Genomic DNA, 19,783 nt, shown 5'->3' with positions numbered 1-19,783 from the left:
GTACTCCCTATAATGGCCTATACGGGGAGGCTCCGCCCGAAAGGGGTACCTTTTTTAGGCTCCAGGTATATAAAAGGGTAGGGATTTCACAAGTTTAGGTATATGAAAGGGTAGGGAAATCTGCCATAATGTTATTTTAAAAGGCCTTTATATCATATATTTCGAGCAGACGCAACTTTTGGCAGTATCGTTTTAATTTATTAAGCGCTACATAAAAATAACACGAAAACTTCCCGTTTTAGGTAAATGTGATGTCGTGTAGGTATATGAAAGGGGTGCCTTTTTGCAATAAAAGGTATACAAAAGGGGTACCTTTTCTATCAAAATGGTATATAAAAGGGTAAGGGGTTGGATCTTCGGGCGGAGCCTCCCCGTACAATCTTTTTTGAGTACCCACCCCCCCGGGCATTGACCACCAAATTATTACTGACTGGTGTGCTGTAATTTTATAATCCCCTCCAAGCTCATCCCCGAAGACCCAAACTCGAAGAGAAAAACTCGAAGCGGCGAAAGTTTTCAAGAAGGGCGGAAAGAGCCCCTGGGAAACGAGTCTCTCCAGACCATTTACAAACGGCTTGGCGAATGCTGGCTCCTGGTTGAGCAGAAAAAATCCTCAGTATGTGTTTTGTTTCAAATGATGTTAAAACTAAGTGCCTTTTTCCGCGAGGCAGGAGCCAATCGCGTTGAAGCATTATTTCATGTGTGCCTTTTGATTCGAAATTCTACCAGCAGAATTTTTCTATGCCTAAAGCTGACCGGGTGCTATTTATTTCCCTTTAAGCAATATCTGCGCGTTTAACTTGAAAGAGAATATCTCTGCGCACATTTCAGATTAACTGGCGGCCTCTGCGGATTGGGATAGGTAATTGAAAAGCAAGTAACTTAAGAACTAAAGCAAATACTAATAGAAAACAGAGACAATAATCAGCATCAATAAGAAGTTTAATGATCTCTTCATAGAAACACTACAAGCTACATTTGATCATTTCTTTTTTTAATCAACTTTCAGGTTTTTGACGCACTGCAGGCCATGTTGTGTCACTCCAAACACTCGTATCTAACCTGTTGCAAAATGATATAAATTGGACAATAAGGTTTAATAAATTCTGGGGAGAAAAATGGGGCGGGAAGTTTATCTCCTCTAAAATCTCTCTGCCAAAAAGTATGGCCGGGTGGTTTAGGGCGCTGCTGTTGTAATCTGTAGGTCCCGGGTTCAAAACCTCCACCCTGCCGCTAGCTGGATTTGTTCTCGGTCGTCCCGAGTTCAAATCCTCGGTCACGCTTTGTATACAGCCAACTGGTCCGCCTCCTGCTAGTTGGTCACTACCTATGTTCATTTCAGATCTTTGTTTCCTCTGTTTCAGTGGCATGCCTGTAAACTAGCTATCTCGAAGAGATGTGAAGCTAAGCGCATGTATGACCACTATAAACAACATTTAATTGTTTAGTTACGAATCGATCATTTATTTAGAACTGACATGACGCAAGATTGCTATCTCAGAATGTAAAGGGGCTATTTCACGCAATTTTCGGCAATTTCGGCACTAACCATCTGGTCATAGAATTAACTGAAATGTCACAATAACGGCTTAAAACTGTAGAATAACACAGAAAGGCCAAAAAGGGGCATGGATGGGCAAAATTCGAGAAGATTAAAACGGATTGCGTTCGGGTTATCTTAAAAAACGTCGGCCGACTTTTTTCAAGTTTATCTCAGTTTGTTTAAAAGTGTCATTTACAATGCTCGATAATCATCCTTTTTTTATGTGGCCGTGATTTTGCCAATAAATAAAATTTGCTCTGCAAATTTAACCAAAATAAATAGAATAACCTAAAATACTCTGACCTGGTCCCTTTAATTTCCTCTTACAGGTCCTTAAACTCGTCATAAGATTTTGGATAAAGATGAGAAATGAGTGGGAGGGAAACATACAAAACTGTCAAAGCTGAAAAACGTCTCTTCTGAATGATCCTTGTCCATCCATGCCCCTTATAACCGCCGTCCGGTTAGCTTAGTTGGCAGAGCGCCGGACTACCATACGGGAGGTCTCGGGTTCGAGTCCCAGACCGTCCCAACCCTCAGGATCTTAAAGTAACTGAAAAGAATATGCCGCCTTTGCAATGACATCTGCAAATGGTTAGATATTCTAGTCTTCTCGGATAACGACGATAAACCGTAAGCCCCATTTCGCAAGCCTTGCACATGTAATAAATTCTGTGGGACGTTAAAGAACCCAAACACCATTCGTAAAGAGTAGGAAACGTAGTCCCCGGTGAAGTGGTCTAACTCAATTTCACACTCATATAGGAGGCATCATTACTCATTCTTTCATTACTTGCACACTGCACCATAAACACTCTGGCAAAGTCCCCCAACCAGTGATATAAAATTATCCCTGAAATCCCCGAGGGGAGTGGATAATAAGTTATATGTATGTATCCTTACCTCCAGATACTTTGTTATGCCATCACAAGGGTCGCCAAATACGTCGTTTGATGCCTTCAAAGAGCATTCCTGCTTCCCTTGGCACGCGCTTCTTACGATGGCAATTGACTCCGCAGCTCCACAGTTTGTGTTTGAAACGTCATCACCATTACAGACTTGTTCACCAGTCGTACGGCCGTAGTTCGCCGAAATAATGTTGATATTCGTTGGGCAACTGATATCAAGTACTTCATCTTCGCAAGCCCGCACCAGGAAGCCTTGAAAAGGCGGTGTACTCACACATGAGTAGTCAACCTGTAGCGAGGCAATGCAAAAACCTCTCAGTTTTATTTTTTGCTTTTTTTATAAAATCTTTACTGATTTCATCCTTTGTCTCTTCAGTTTTATTTGTGCTTTGGTTTTTTTCGTTTTCTTTTTTTTTATTGGTTGAAAAATTGTGCCGGTAAACTAGCCATTTTTGCCAGCAGCAGTGCTCATAAAAATTCATTTTTTGTGCACATTCTGCTCAGATCTACAATCTTGGACAAAACTGGTTGAAACAAACGCATTTCACGCATTTTTCACAAATTTTCTGACTTGCAAGCGGGTTAAAATATTTTAACCCGCTTGCAACTTCCCATACTCAATGTTGTTTCTTGAGGTTTGCGGTTCGACAGGCTTTGTTTTGAAAACTCTACAGCATTAACAACATTGAAATGGAGGGGAGGGAGGGGGGGGGGGGGGGGGCAAAACTGAACTCTGTTACCTAAATTAGTGGAGATTTGTGTTTCAACAGTTTTGTACAAGATTATAGCTATACTGCCCATATTCTGCCCAGTTAAAGGTAATTCAAGTTATACCGGATTGTCAGCAACAGCGTTTCTGTTTTTGCTCTTATGTTGCAGACTCGTTCCCAGTCGCTCCCTTGGCGGTTTTGACTAGAACGCATTGCATCAAGGGAAGGCCGAACGAAAATCGGGTAGCTACTTTTTCTTCGCCCTTCCCAGCCTGCCCCGCAACTCTTGCCTTATTCCGCCTCAGTTTTTTATCGCCTTTAGAAACAAATAAGTAGGGACTGGGAACGAGTCTGCTTATGTTGCCATTTTGAAATTCTGATTATTTTGCCCGAAAGAACATATCATTCAGCTGTTTGACCTTAAAGAACTTAAGGTAAAAGGAAGCAAAATCTGGTGCAAAAATTCAGTTTATAGAGCTCAAATCATGGTTCAAAACCAAAAAATGCTTTATATTGACCCAATGCAAATATGGCTGTCTTAAATTTTCGGATCCCAGAAGAATCATTTGTCACCAAATTTAAATTACTTAAACTTAAACATAAAGTGAAAGTTAATCAGTGTATGAAGTTAAAAGGATATGCTTTTATCTAATGGGAAGTTACAGGGACATTCGTATGGCCAAACACATGAAAACGAGGCTAGGCAGGCTAGGGTGACTTTTTCCATACAAATCACTTAAGTTTGAATAAGTCATAAATCTGCAGCCTTTCAACCAAAAACACTGAAAATTCTCAGAGAAGCATATTATGGGAAAACAAGTAATATATCAAAGTCGTCTCAAAAATCTAAACCTTTACTAACTCATTTAAAAACCAAAATAAAAAGTATAGAAAGAATTGAATGTAACATCGCCATAAGAAACAATAGACAAGAAATACATTACAAAAAGTGGCACCCTCTAGAGAACATCAATTTAATTTAAATTGAAAACAGAAGGAGAACATCAATCTTCAGTTCATTTTTTTTTAGTTATTCATTTATTTATTTATTTATTTTTTTATCTACCTATTTACTTTTTTATTTATTTATTTATTCTTTTCATCACTTGGAATACAGTCTCCGACTTTGTGTAAATGTAAATGTAGCATAGTAGTTAACGTAGTAACGTCGATGTAAGTAAGTTTTGTAAATGTAGTTGTATTTGTGTACCCATATGTAAGTCTAAGTAAGTTAATGTAAGCTTTATGTAAGTGTGTGTAAATAAATAAAAGAGCTATATATATAAAAAAAAAAAAAGGAACTTGACCATGCAAACAACAGAAATGAATGACAAACAGTTAATAGAACCTCAATCAAGGCTCAAATACTCGAAAAGTGCTGTATATAATTCAGTTTATAGAGCTTAAATCAGGGTTTAAATGCTCGAAAAATGCTGTATATAATTAAGTTTATAGAACTCACCGCCAGATTCTTTGTGACACCATCGCACGGATCTCCAAATGCGGTGTTTTCAGCGTACAGAGTGCATTTGTGCTGACCCTGACACTCGTACATAACTACCTCCACTGAACGACCAGCAAAGCACTGCTTTTCAGGGAATCCATACGCCGCGCTCAGAATATGAATGAAGTTTGTGCCGCAGTCTAGTGACATCTCCTCGCCTTCCGAAACCGTGATCACGTCTTTTTTCCCCTCTGTTATATAAAATAAAATAAATATATGTTTATAGTGGTCATGCACTTAGCTTCATATCTCAACGAGATAGCTAGTTTACAACATGCCACTGAAACAGAGGAAACAAATAATTAATAACAAGGTTAAAAATCCCAACTGGCAGGAGGCAGACCAGTCGGCTATATACAAAGCGTGGTCGAGGATTTGAACTCGGGACAACCGAGAAACAAATCCAGCTAGTGGCAAGGGCAGGTCTTGAACCGGGGACCTCCGGATTACAATACCAGCGCCCTAAATCACTCGGCCACGCTTGCCTCCACAGAGAATAATATAAGTTTTGTTTTTGTTTGTTAATTTGTTCCAATCTATTTTGTCAAAAATTCGTGGAAAGGGATCATGCTAGAAGCTGTTATCGAAGGTGTTAGGAAGCAAAATTTCAGCTTTCAAAGAATATTCAAACCCTATGAAATCCTTGTCTGAAGTAGTCCGAAAATCGAGAACCGGGCGCTGCCACCTTGGAGTAACTTATGTTTGTGTGACGTTATTGAGCTCAACCGGAAAATTGGCTGGAAGTTTAAACATTGTTCAAATAATTGACACTCCTTGTCAATTTTGTGTTAGCTTGTTTTTCGAAATGCCTGTTTGTACAGCATCATTTGTATAAACGGAGCTCCAAGAGATAGCTCTTTGACACCACGATATATCGCCAGGCTGCTTAGCTACTCCAAGATGGCGACAGCCGGTTCTCAATTTTTGGACTACCTCAGACAAGGATTTCATAAGGTTTGAATCTCTTTGTAAGCTGAAATTTTGGTGAAAAACATTACCTTTTAGTTGGAGTGAAGATAAAAAGTTTCATTTTGGAATTCACTTCCCCTTTAAGTAAAATACGGATCAAAGCTTACCTGTGCTACATAACAGCACTGCAGAGAGACAAAAAGCCAACAAACGCAACATCTTTCGTTGTAACTTGCACTTGTGAAGCAGTCTAACTTAAACTTTAAAAAAAATAGAAAATAAGCAGTTAATCAAAATGTCCCTCATGTGTTCATTTTCCTTAAAAGTATCAGGTGAATAACTTCTCTCTTAATGAAGGGTGGGTTGGGGGGGGGGGGGTGGGGCGTTGAATAAGTAAGGGTTATTTTTAGGCAACGAGGGGATATGTGATTTATTCACCTCGGGCTGCGCCCTCGCAGCCCGAGGTGAATAAATCACATATCCCCGAGGTGCCTTAAAATAACCGGCTTATTTTTCACATGGGCGAGGTATCAACAATGGCTTAAAACAATAAGAAAGATGCTTTTCTTCGTTGTTTTCGGATGTAGGTACGCTGAAGAAAAACAAATGTTTTTCCCGACACACACTTAACAACAGGAAAAAGGTTCCGAAAAGATGCACTGGGGTTTCCACTTTGTTAAATTTTATAATAAACAGGTTATTTTTTCGTTTTTGATACGCCCACCAAAACAATCAATATGTGTGTCAAACAAGCTTTTCAATAGATTAAAGATTCCGAAAGTACGCATTGGGATTTTGTAATTGCCAAATAGTTCCGACAACTTTGTAACCACCTTTTTCACTACTTTACTGCAAAGTTGGCAGAGGTGAGCGAGTCTGCGAAGGAAAGTTCTAATTTTTCGACAAATCCAGGCAATAACTTGGAGAAATTGCTATCCTCTAAGAATCTGGAAGAGGACTACGAAAACGCTCAGTTTAGCATTGAGGAGGCGACAGAAGGGTTGTTTAGCTTTAACCAGGCGGAAACAAATGGGAAGAAAACGTCGAAGAGGCTAGAGATATCATCGTCGAAGATGACAAATTAAAGAGCTGCTGGCCAGGAACAGTGAAAGGATCCCGAAGAACACTAAAAAAGGTAACCTTTTGGCGTTTGAATGTTTGGATTGTGTTAGCAACCGAACGGAATGAACTGCTTCGGAATTCTAAAAAAGCAAACGTCGAGGCAAGGATCTTGAACGCATTTCTCATGTTTTCAATTAAGCAATTGCTCAGTAGTATTTAAAATGTAACAACAGTCAGGGTAAAATAAATGTAATGTTATTAAAGTAAAGTTGTGGTTTTGTTTGTTATGCGAAGCTTGTGGCTGTGCTATTACCGTAATATTCCCCTAGGGGATTATCAACTCTAATATTCCCCTAGGGGAATATTAGAATATCAGCCCCGCTCTCCCCTGTTACAATCAAAGCCGCCCCCAGCTTTTTAGACAGTTGCTAATTAGCGGGGTTTATTCAATATAATTAGCCTGGAAGAACAAAGGAAAACGAGCCATGTGGAAAATAAGGGTATAGCCTGCGAACAGGCTTTCCAGAGATTTTCGTAAAGCGCTCGGACGGCGCGATTTTGCCCCGCCGGCCGAGCGCTCTCCAGAAAGCCTGTTCGCAGGCTAATAAGGGTACAAATTCGTCAATCCACCACTATTTTCGTTCAAATCCAAATCCGCATTACATGAAAACTTTGTGTGGTATAGTTTCGCTGCAACGGACAGTAGATGTTGCTTTTTATCATGATGTCAATTTTATAAGAAGTTCCGTGTCATTGCTTGTTTTTGCGACAATTCCGCCAACATACCGATGAAAACCGACCAAAGTGATTCGAACTTCGTTAACTGGTTTAATTTCAGGTTAAATCTGTTTTAACATACAACAATTTCGTCTTTATCTGCTTATGAGCAATTTGTCTGTTTTTTTTTTTTAAATTTATATTCAAGCATTTTGTGGGATTAGTCACTGTCGTAGCACCACTTTAATGAACACTCCAATTGAAACATTCTCGCAAACTTTTTCTGTTTGACTTAGGCAAAAGCTCCTGAAGACAAATCTTATTTAAAATTTCCGTTAAATAGGCCTACTAACAATATTCAGTACACGCAGATATTTTCAAGTCAAGGTTGACAAACAAAATTTCAAGCAGATGTGTCATGCAGTTGTCTCCCGCGCACCCTCACGCTAACCCGGCCTAAAGGTGGCTTTCCACTGACGCGTAATTTTTTAAGAAGAAGAAAGCCTTTATTTAAATAGGGTTACTCCATCAGCTTTTACAATAAAAACTGTTATTAATAGAGGCCCTAGTAAAAAGTAACAAGTCGCTTAAAGCCTTACAGTGTACCTTAAATGGAAGTTAAAAAGATTAAAATATATAAGAGTACTAAGATTTAAGCTAAAATTATGTTACATTTGTATACAATCGAAAGATTTAAAAATTACATATTATTTTGATAAGAGTTATAAATTTGACAACCGGAATAATAAAAAGACTTTTTCGCGGCTTCTGTCCGTACTTTAGGCAGATGCAATAAGTCAGCCTGCCTTGTTTCTCTTAGTGCTACATCTCTATTAAAAGTAAAATAATTTTTAAAAAATTGGGGGACTTTTCCATTGATACACCTACGAACTAAATTATAAACATGTCTCTGGCGTCTTTCCTTTGTCGTCTCATAAGCTAGATTCTTAAGAGCCTCATCACTGTTATGATGTTTTACGCCGGATCAGTCGTGCAGCCCTCCTGTGCAGTTTTTCTATGAGATCAGAATTGACCTTCCCGCAGGTGACCTTCCCGTTAAGGTGCGTTTACGCACGTAAACGCACCTTAAAAAATTACGAGTCAGTGGAAATCCAGCATAAGACTCCTTTCAATTCTTAAAGTTCCGTCGTTATTAAGAAAGAAAAATACATTTAAAGGTATTATTTGTTTTGTATTCACCTTGCCAAGTTTAAAAATTCATTTAGTTTCCAACCGTGACAACGGTGATTGCCTTGACAAGAATTCAGAACTAACGTGGCTGCTTGATCATAAATTTTCATATCATATAACTGTCATATAGGTTATAAAATAGAAATGGGTGAATGTTTCCTTTCCTTTTCTTATTTGTCAGTGTTATCATTATAAATTCTGGCAACGCAAGTCATGTTTGATTATTATACTGTCGAGCGAACAAATTACACCGGTATGAGCGAGCGACCTCCTAAAGAAAATAACAACCCAGCTGGCTTTCAAAGAAGCGAACGACTTTCTGCACCGTGTATGTGGCATCTAAAGGAGAACGTTTAATCTAGAGTAAAACTGCAAACGATAAAAACTGTGATGTAAATAATGTTCGCTTGATAAAATATATACTATTTACAAGGCTAAAAAAGTTAAAATTGTAAAATTAAACTGTTAAAATGACTAAACTTTTTCGACTGTTTGCCATCATCATGGTGAAACAGCCGAAAACGTTCGGTTTTAACATTTTAATTTTACAATTTTAACTCTTTTAGCCTTGTAAATAGTATATATATGATAAAAACTGATTTTTATTAAAAACGACACCTAATAAATACCTTTTTAAATAAAAATTGCGCATCGGTTTTCGCATTTTCCACGATTCGAATTATTAACAGGCTGTGCTAAGAAAGAAATTTGAAAACTAACTTAAGGATTCAACTTGAACTGATCCTACCTTATTCTTCGCTGGCAATGAATGATACAGCGTACTGGCGTACTGGCGTAAGTGATCCTATCTTGAGGACGCCTATTTAAATCAAGTGATAGCGGGGATATGCTAAAATGTGGTCTTTCTGACATTTATTGATAACATCTCGAGTTAGGTTATTGGCTGCCTTAGGGCTCGGGTAGCAGTCCTGACAAGGTCTCACATGAATGGCTCGTTCCCTTCGAGAGAACAATAGAACAAACAACAGGAACAATGCCCCTAACCCCAGAAAGAACAATAGCAACTGCTACACTAGAGGACCAGCAAAATATAGCTTTCGAGAGCTGCATGCTACATTGCTTGTTTTTTCGACCACTTGCCGACATAACGACGAAGACCAACCAAAGCGATTCGAACTTCGTTTTCCTCGATCCGAACTTCCTGACATGAAGAGTCTTTTTTTTAATTTTTCCTGTCATGTCTACGTGTAAATTATTTTTTCATGGAAACTGTTTTTTTAGGCAGAATTTAAACACACCTATCGTTGATCAGGCACTATATATTTCCCTCTTACCAATATCTGCGCGTTTTTACTTTATCTTCAAACTGAGAATATCTCTCTCGCATACGCACTTTTTTTAGATAAACTGGCTGCCTCTGCGAATTGGGATAGGTAATTGGAAAGTAAGCAAATTCAGAACTGAAGCAAATACTAATAGAAAACAGAGACTATGACCAGCGTCAATAAGAAGTTTAATTATCTCTTCAAGGAAACTCTACAAGCTACAATTGATCACTGATTTCATTTTAAACTTCCAGTTTTTTGACGCACTGCTGGCCATGTTGTGTCACTCACATTTGTATCTAACCTGTTGGAAAATGAAACAAATTGGGCAATTAGTTTTATATAAATTCTGACCAGAAAAGAGGGGCCCAAACGCCCCCCCCCCCTTTAAAATCCCTCCCAGCTTCCCTAGGATGTTTCGTTGTGGCTTACATGACGCATGAATGCTATCTCGGAATTTCTGCCTACAAATCCCGTTGAGAACAGAGGATTCTCGAAGAGTACATTAAACCAAGAGAAGAGGATTTAAAACCAAGAGACGCTTACATTTATGACGGAAAAGGAAGAGGGTCTTTGTACCAGAAAAAGAATCAAATTCTTGCAAATAGAAATACAACTAAATATATAACAATCAGGATGGAGAATTACCATTTCAAGTTCGGGATTTCAAGAGGGTTAACAGATTTGCTTACATTTACTTCAATTTCCATGTTATGGAGTTGCTGGTAAATGGAAATAAAAAGTACTTTGTTGTTATTTTTATTTTCGCGGGAACTTAATTTCGAAAATGGAACGGGCATATTTTGCGGGACTTTACCTTATTATAGGAATATAACGAGGCATTTTAACAACGCGAACAAAATAGACGCGTAATAAAATTAACGCGAATTTAAGAAAAGTTCTGGTTAAATGCTTATAGCAAACGTGCTTACATTAATTAACATCAATAAAATTAAAGCGAATTTTTGAAATTCGCGTTAAAAACATGTATCGTTAATTTCCTATAATAAGGTATTTTTCGCGACTTGGCCAAAAATACGAAGTAAACATAAAAAATGCAATAGAAAAAGTTTAAAATAAATTTTCGTGGGTCTTCAAAAGAAAAAAAAAAATGCGAAAATTCCAGCGAAAATAAGTAACAATAAGGTAATTATAATTTACAAAAACGTTATCCTGAATGATCCTCACCTCCAGATACTTCCTTGTGCCCCGACAAGGATCACCAAACTGGCCGTTTGTTGCCTGCAAAACACAATACTCCTTTCCTTGACAATCCCTTATGACTTTATCACGTGATCCCGCAGCTCCACAGTTTGTGGTTCGTACCGGGCCACCACAGATTTGTTTACCAGTCAGACGGCCATAATTTGCTGACAAGATGTTGATTTTACCCATGTGACAATGGATTGCATTTGAATGATTTTCGCAAACCCGCAGCAGCAAAGCTTCACTCGATGTCCACACACAGTCGTAAATTACCTTGAAAAGCAATACGACAACATTGCAGTTTTATGTTTGCTTATGTTTACGTTTTCTGGTCCTTTTATTCGTTAATTAAGGTGGCTAACAACGGTTTTGAGCACTTTCCAGCTCTTATACTTTGATGGGTCAGCACTTCAAATTTTTATTCTAGTTGCCACTGCAATAGACCGCTATACCGTGCGGGATATATTTTTTCCCTTAAATTATTAAATCATGGAAACGATCCAAATGGCGCACTTCCTGACAAGAGCAGTAGGAAAAATGTGATCTTGTTCGTGTAAAGTTAAACCAAATTTCACTAACATGCAGTCAAGAATTAAAGTTTTGGTGTGGTTCCCCCAAATGTCAGTCAATTCTTACCCTTTCTTGGACTTATCATGAGTTCGGACTTTAAACCGGGGCTCAAAGTCAACAAAAATTGCTCTAATAAACTTGATAAATAATTTATTTTGAGCTCACCGTCAGATATTTAACAGTGCCAGGACACGGGTCTCCAAAGGCTGAGTTTTTAACATACAGAGTGCACCTTTTCTGTCCTTGGCACTCGTGCCTAGCTACTGTCATTGAGCTACCGGCATGGCAGTTGGTGTTTCCGTTACTTCCACACAACCCCTGCTGAGTGCGTCCATAAGATGCGCTTCGAATGTTGATCAACTTTGAACCGCAGTTTATTGACATCGCCTGATGTTCACAAACTCGGCGAAAATATCCCTCTGAAAATACAGAGAACGTTTATTATTAGTTATATAAACCACACCGGCTTTTATGATTTATTCCTAATTATATATTTTCACCGAGAAGAAGAATTGGGCTTTTATCAAAGTTTTCGTTTGGTGTCACGGATTTTTTAGCCAAACGTAGGGATAGGAAATGACCAAATTCGTTTAAATATTAAAATAACCTCTATAAACAGTAAAGGAATATTTAAATAACACACCAAATGCAACAGAAGGGACGGATGGCCAAAAGTGTCGAAGATTCAAACGGATTGCGATATGGCTTTTTGAAACATGGTCCGGCGGAACAGTTTTCAAAGTAAATCTTGTCTGCTTGTAACATTAAATTATAACGCCCGGGAGACACATTTGGCTGTAATGAAGCTATAATTTTGTTATTTAAAATCATAGAATTAATTTCTTTGCAAACATTTTGTTTCATAGCAAATATTTGACAAAATTTAAGAACTATGATACAACTAAAAATACATCAAGGCTTACCTGTTCTACCAAACAGCACTGCAAGGAGACAAACAACCATCAAACGCAACATCGTTCGTTGTGACTGAAACCGCAATGTGGTTCAACTGAAACTGTGATTCAAGAGATAAAAATAATAATGTAATGTAATGTAATGTTTAATAAAACTCATTGCAGTAAAAACTGAATTCCAGAGTAAAATACAAGGTAAAAAAATGTAAACTATTAATTACAATTATATATATACAATATAAGGTTCTATTATAAACAAGCTAGTTCAAGATTAATAGCGAGAAGTGACGAAGTTTGAGAACGCTTCGTTCTGCAAGACTTGATGGTGCTACGACTTGTGCCGGATCTTAAATCGTAGTTGTGTACAATCTCCTCACGTCGAGGCAAAAGAAAATGAAGAGGGCTATTTACATCCTGAAGTTTACAGACATACTGCCGGCAAAGATGTTGGCGCCGTTCTCTCAAAGAAGTGAGGCCGAGCAGCCGTAATGCCTCCTTATAGTCGAGGGAAGGGCAGATAATAAACATGGCTCTCTTCTGGACTCTCTCAATATTCTTATCTAAAAAGTCAGGAATGTTCTGCCAGACAGGGGCGTAAATCAGCAGTTGTACATTAAAACAAGTGCTAATCAAACCTTTCTTGTCCCTTGATAAAATTTCCTCAAAGATCAGAAAAGTATGTCAAGCTTCACAAATAAAATCGTTTTCTTGTCCATAAAACCAAACCAGCTTACCTTTTTAGATGTCCTGATCGACAACGTAGAGTCACCCTAAACTTTCTGTAACATCAGTTTTGATGCAAGGCTTATATATATACGGGATAACTCACTTATTGTTTTCAGTTTCACGTCCTACTCTTTTGTGCCATTCGCACACTAGTCAAACAATTAACTTCCAACTTGATGAAATTTGTTTCCCGTCTCATATCATACACGGATAATTAGCATTGTTTACACATCTTACAAGTTTGCGTTCTCGTGTAGTGTAAAAATTTACATTTGCAGGTTGTCATCCTGTCATGTCGGTAAGACCACTCGGCATATTGTTCTGTATTGGTATGCGAGAGAAAATATTGTAAGTGTTTTTGTATTGATTGTTATTTTTTTTGACCGGGCTTGTCTTTCCATTCTGGACTCAGTTTAAATTAAAGAAGCCCTCCACATTGACAAACATGTTAAAGACTCTTACTCAAATTTATTTTTTCATCACTCCTTTTTTTCGCAATATCATTGTTTGGTTTTTACCTCATGGTATCATGAGGTATAGTGGGGGTTTGTATGTCACTCCATTCCCGTTAAACAATTAATGTTATGCATTAAATCCGCATTAAAAGTGAATTAAACATGTTTACCCCTGTCTCCCCTGCTAGGTTTTGATTTGTCCACAAAGTCGGGCCATTGTCTCTTGTTGACATATGTGGGGGAGAGGGTTGGAACAAAGGCGGCAGTACATGTTTACAACAGGAGCTGAAATGGCGTCTGTCGTGTGGAGTCCGACGCTAAAATTTTGTTCCTTTCGCTACACCTTTGTTCAAAATACACTTTTGAAGACCTCACAAACGATCAGAAAATGTGCTCAAGAATGCTCAAGTGAACAAATGGGTTTTAAAGTCTTAAAAGTGGCGATGTATTTATCACGGCCATCAAGATGTGTTTGGACGACGAGGTATCGATCAGGCGGAGCAAGAATGCACTACAGTCTGCACTACACGAACTATTCGGAATGAACGCTTCATGGTCTGGGCCAAAAAAGTAAGCCACCCACCTTCTACTATATTGGATTTTGAAGTTTGTAAAAAACTCACAGGACGTATGATTTTTAAATTAAATGCGCTTTTGATATTTCGTAATTCGCTAAAAGCTGTTCGAAAAATGTCACAAACAGATTTGGTGTCGTGGATTTCATCGATCAGAAGAGGGCTATTTGGAGGTTTTTTAGTTTCTCAAATTTATGAAATTAATGTCCTACACTTCAATTTTTTCCTGGATTGTCCGGCGGTTTTTTCTCGGGCAGCTATAAATAAACAAATAATTCCCAGACAGATGCGTAAATCTCTTCACTTAAAAAAGTCAATATTCCCGAACTTAAGATTGAAATATGAAAGAAACTTGAATTAAACTTTGCTTAGAATTTAATTTCATTCAAGAAGAAGCAAGAAATGCATTCCAAAGCTTCCAGATATCGAAAATTTCGAAGGCATACAAATTTGCATGCGTAATTAAGTTAGGTCTGGGTTATAAGACAACACGAAAATGGATTTAGTGTCGTGGATTTCAATTCATCGATCAGAAGAGGGCTATTTGGAGTTTTTTTTTTTTCGTTTCTCAAATTTATAAAATTAATTTCTTACACTTCAATTTTCTCCTGGATTGTCCGGCAGTTTTTTCTCGGGCAACCGGGCCTTTAATTTTCCTAAAAACTTGTTGCCCGAACGCAACTTGCTGCGTCTCAGACGACCAAACAATTCAACGTGACATTTGACACGTCACGCATTGCGCGTGATAAATTATAGCGGGATAAAAGCGAAAGTGTTAACAAAGCATTTCTGTGTTCGTTATAATAAAAAAAAGTTCCATATTTGGCCACAAACTTGCCGGAACAGGCTTTTACCTTTAAAAACCTGATATGTTTTGGGTGTTATGTGTCGAGAGTGGATTTAACTGCAGTGTGGCAAATCTTTGTAAACGTTTCCTCTTTGTCTCCTTATTTATTTTCCGAGTGCTCAGCCTCTCATCAACAATTTTTAAAAACCTCAAATGTTTTGGGTGTTATGTGTCGAGAGTGGATTTAACTGCAGTGTGGCAAATCTTTGTAAAAGTTTCCTCTTTGTTTCCTAATTTATTTTCCGAGTGCTCTCATCAACAATTTTTAAAAACCTCAAATGTTTTGGGTGTTATGTGTCGAGAGTGGATTTAACTGCAGTGTGGCAAATCTTTGTAAAAGTTTCCTCTTTGTTTCCTAATTTATTTTCCGAGTTTAGTGGCTCGTAGCCACTTTGATTTACTGTGCGGTGCCGTGCCTCTCTAGCCAAAGAACTAAAAGAGGTGGTCAAACATACAAAGGTTCATAGAATAATAAACAGATACCATGAGGTGGCTCGAAGGAAACTTCGACATGCAATTATTGTCTATAACTGTGTATTTTTCACATATCTGTATTCATTTTTTTTTTGGTATCCCATAGAGTATTTTATTACATATATAGCGAGAATTTTGGGCAATAAACCTTGCAAATAGATTTCTATATTCTATATTTTCACATGTGAGAAAAGCGATACGTCCAATCAGCTTCGCGTATAGCTTTCTTCACATGTGAAAAATATAACCAATCAGCATCTAGTGTGGAACGACCCAACCAATCAGAGCGCGCGAACTCAAATGGTTTCCAAAAAGGTTGAACAGCGAGCGGCAAGTTTGCTCCCGACGGCAGTTTATGCTTGGAAAACATGGCTACACGATTCGTTAAATTAAACCTGGGTCTTTGGAGAACTTTATGGAAAGGCAAGCAAACAGGAACTCGCTAAGCAAAACGGAAAGGATACAGTAATGAGATGATAACGATAAAAATCATTCTTCAAAGGCGAAAACAAGCGAAGTTTCGATAAATGAAAGCGAAGCCGGCGGACAAGAATTTATTCCAAATTGCAACGCATCCGCAGACTTTCTAAGAATATTCAAGCACTCTTGGGAACACCATGGTAAAGTAGATTGTATTTCTGAATATGGATTTACGTCGGTATTATTGCTTAATTAACCAACTCCTTGTGTTATCACAATTTTGTTTAAAATTCGCCTGCGTGTTTAGTCAATTCGCTTGTAGCGACGCTTGCTCGATGCGATATCAAAAGTTTTGCTTTCAAAAATTAACGCAATGTGTTTAATTAAATAAAGTTTTTTTCAGGAGATTTTGTTGGCAGTAGTTTTTCGAATTTTTAAAAGTGATTTCGCTTGAAAAGCAATGTGCATTTTGCTGCTCTGTTTTTCCTCCCTCTACGGTCAAACTGTAATATGTCAAAGGTTTATGAATTAATTTACGAGAAAAATCGCGTCAAGTTTACAATGGTTGAATTCTCGTTATATATATAATAAACAAATTACAGCATAGAAAGTGCGACGTACGGATTTTTATTCACTCGTTGCAAAACTTTGGAAAACTCACTCGTTCGCTTCGCTCACTCGTTCGTTTTTCCAAAGTTTTGCAACTCGTGAATAAAAATCCGTACGTCGCACTTTCTATGAAGTAATCTATAATGTAATATGCTTCAGAAAACTGTTTTTAATTAGCCTCATTGCTCAATCATTATTTTGTATCCCCTTTAGTATTTTGTAATCTTGTGTAATATGCTTCACATATCTGTTTGTAATTAACTACATTATTCAATTTCTTTTGTATCCCATAAAGTATTATGTATTAGTATAATTTCCAGAGGTGAATTCAATTCTGATTGGTCGAGAAGCTCGGACTATGTCGCAATATTCACCGCGCTAGGCGGTGAATATTGCATCTGAAGGTTTGGCTACTAAGCCATGCCACGTTTGCCATCCAGGCCAGTGAACATGGCGGCATTTGCTGAATGAAAATTTCTCTCATTTAAAAGAAATCACTCCAAATCCTGGATATTTGAAACTTTGGGAATTTTGCAAATTTACTACCAATGCTTTTGGACCGAAAATTTTTTCAAGAGATGGTTTTCAAGGCATTAGAATTGATCGTAAACATGGTGGTTTTGAAGATCGCAACGGCCATGTACTCAGTCAGATCGACTCAGTCAAAACATTATTTCTCTTCTCACTGGAGCTAGTAATTTCGAGAGGATTCCCACAATTGCTCAGAAGTCACCAACGATTAAACAAAGGTACCGGATATCTATCTTTTTCGTAGTGTCTGTTTTGTTCCGTTTTATTGCTAAAACTTGAGTGTAAATTATGATTTCAATCGATGAATTAAACTGGTTTACACGTGTGCAAGCGAGCACTTCTGTTTGTTGCTTTCGTGTTTTCGCTTGTTATTTTGCAGTTTTTGATATTCACCTCTGAAAATTATACTAAAACAATTATTCGCCTCAGGCTCAGTGATTATTGTTGAATAATCCCCTCGACTTTACCCTGGGTACCAGAGGATTTTTCTCGCGCGCGGTGGATACTTCAGCGGCCGAAGGCCGCGCCGATGGCCGAAGGCCGTCGCCACGAGTGGCGAAGCCGCGAGAAAAAACCTCTGGCGCAGAGTGGTTTGATTTACCGTTCTCGTTGAACTTTGATCTTTTTCTCGTATTACAATTAAACCAATCACAGTGAACATCTCCCATTGTAATCACATGCACTGGCACGTGAAGATATTACGAGGTGTCAAGTGGCGGTATCTGTTGATGGCGTTCGCGGGAGTTTAAAAACAACTCCCGTGAAAAAGGTTAATTCATAGTCTTCGTTGTCATGTCGGTTATGTGAAGCTTGTGTTGTGTGCAATGGCGGGTATTACAGCCTTGTTTCGGAAAATGCACAATCTGTCTATAGACCTGCGTTTCCTTTGCAAGAAGTGCTACCGGTACCGGCGAATCGAAAAATTCGAAGCTACAGCAAAAGAAATGGCAACTTTAAAGGAGTGTTACAAAGAGAATCTTGCCGGTTGGAAAGCAAAAGCTTAAGATGAGAACACGCGTTCAAAGCGTTGTTCCAGCTCGCCAGGTAAAATAATCAAAAAGTCTCTTGGATCGTCGACAGAGTTCACGAACCGGCGCCCTGGCGAGGAGACTAGACCGCCAAAACATCCTTTCGGCGAATAAATTTTTGAAATTCCATTCAGTTGCTCGGCGCTTAGATTATCAACACCATTAGCTTGCAGAACAGGCGGTTTATTTTGCGGGTAGCACGAAGCAGCTTCCTCCAAATCTTTGTCGAAAGTTTTCGCAATCTCTACATCTACGGAATCCCCCATTTCGGCGGCATTTACTACGAACTTGTGAAAGACATTTCACAGGCGCAGGCGTCTTTTACGCAGTGTTCGCTATATTTATACACCAATCACAGCGTTGGTTAGATTAGAAGAGCCATGGGAGGCCATAAGAAGCCAATCAGCTTTCTAGTCCAGATTCTGGACTAAACTGATATAAACAGGCTTGTCATTGGCTCGGCGCTATCAAAGGAATAGCGCACTGTTCCAGAGGTTTTTCGCGTGGGTCACAATAGAGACATGACTGACACCGGAAACCGCGCAAGAAAAACCTCTGGCACCCAGCGACTTCGTCTCGGGGATTATTCAACAATAATCACTTCGCCTTCGGCGAATAATTGTTAAATATGCTTCAGAAAAGTGTTTGTAATTAGCCTTATTGTTCAATCATTATTTTGTATCCCCTCAAGTATTATTCAATATTCTTCACATACCTGTTTGTAATCAGGTATTGTTTGTAATTAGCTACATTGTTTAATGATTGCAATTTTTTCTATCCTTTGTCTTATATATATTTATCACAACTTGCAAATATCTTGAAACTAAATGATAATAAGGTGTATCCGAAACATGTTTTCCAAATTTAAAGTGTTGCATTTTTTTAAAATGTTTAAAGCCAAAGTCCCGAATTCTTCTTTTCCAGAAAATTCAAAGCCGTTCATTTATTTGTCCTGTTCCCTGAAAGAAGAAACTTTTGTTTTCATGTTTTGACTGAAAATAAAGCCCTTTGTTTCTCAGATACCTCAGAATATAGCCTTTTGTTCCTCTACTCCTTAAAAATGACACCGGAGTCCCCCTGTTACTTGAAAATGAATATATTAGTTTCCCTTTTTATTTGAAAATAAATTCCTCTATTCTCTGAAGAAAATACCTGAAAATAAAACCGACATTTCCCTTATTTCTCTGCCCTGAAAGAAGTATTTTCTCCTGTTTCTTGAAAGTAGAGCTGTTTATTTATTAGTTCCTCAGTTGCCCCTAGTGAAAACCATGCACAATATCGCTTCTCCCCGAAACCCCTCGGAAGTCCTATATTTACGAAGAGTGAAGCACAAGCTAAAAAAGCGACTCATAAAGACTGAAACACGGTCATATCGCAACGTCGTCAAACATGTTATTGGTAGTCATTTTTTTAAAAAATTATTTTTCTCCTTATTTTAAGTTGCGATAGTTTGAAGTTATTCCAAGCAGAAACGAAAGAATATCAGCTTCAAGACGCTTCTTGACAGTTGGTCTGCTTTAGCGACTCAGTTTTCCATTTCATTTTCATGTTCTATGGAGCCCTGCCTCTTCTTGTAGAATATATACTTGTCCTTCTTT

At 38.2% G+C, this 19,783-nt stretch overlaps 2 protein-coding genes across 2 annotated transcripts; both read right to left on the bottom strand.

Moving 5' to 3' along the window:
• Positions 1–924: 924 nt before the first annotated feature.
• Positions 925–5,832, bottom strand: LOC144638298 (rhamnose-binding lectin-like). The gene is made up of 4 exons (XM_078497526.1): positions 5,742–5,832; positions 4,624–4,856; positions 2,447–2,740; positions 925–1,062 (listed from the first exon to the last, which is right to left on the bottom strand). Exons 1-4 carry the CDS (start codon positions 5,791–5,793, stop codon positions 1,039–1,041), a joined length of 603 nt encoding a protein of 200 aa, XP_078353652.1. The 5' UTR covers positions 5,794–5,832; the 3' UTR covers positions 925–1,038.
• Positions 5,833–9,999: 4,167 nt separating this feature from the next.
• LOC144638297 (L-rhamnose-binding lectin CSL3-like) lies at positions 10,000–12,623 on the bottom strand. Its single transcript, XM_078497525.1, has 4 exons — positions 12,530–12,623; positions 11,772–12,025; positions 11,019–11,309; positions 10,000–10,134 (listed from the first exon to the last, which is right to left on the bottom strand). The coding sequence occupies exons 1-4, from the start codon at positions 12,579–12,581 to the stop codon at positions 10,114–10,116; spliced, it is 618 nt and encodes a 205-aa protein (XP_078353651.1). The 5' UTR covers positions 12,582–12,623; the 3' UTR covers positions 10,000–10,113.
• Positions 12,624–19,783: the final 7,160 nt, after the last annotated feature.

This window comes from Oculina patagonica, chromosome 14 (assembly GCF_052425735.1).
Source record: "Oculina patagonica isolate OP01 chromosome 14, crgOcupat, whole genome shotgun sequence".
Taxonomy (NCBI): domain Eukaryota; kingdom Metazoa; phylum Cnidaria; class Anthozoa; order Scleractinia; family Oculinidae; genus Oculina; species Oculina patagonica.
This window is presented reverse-complemented; position numbering and strand designations above follow the sequence as displayed.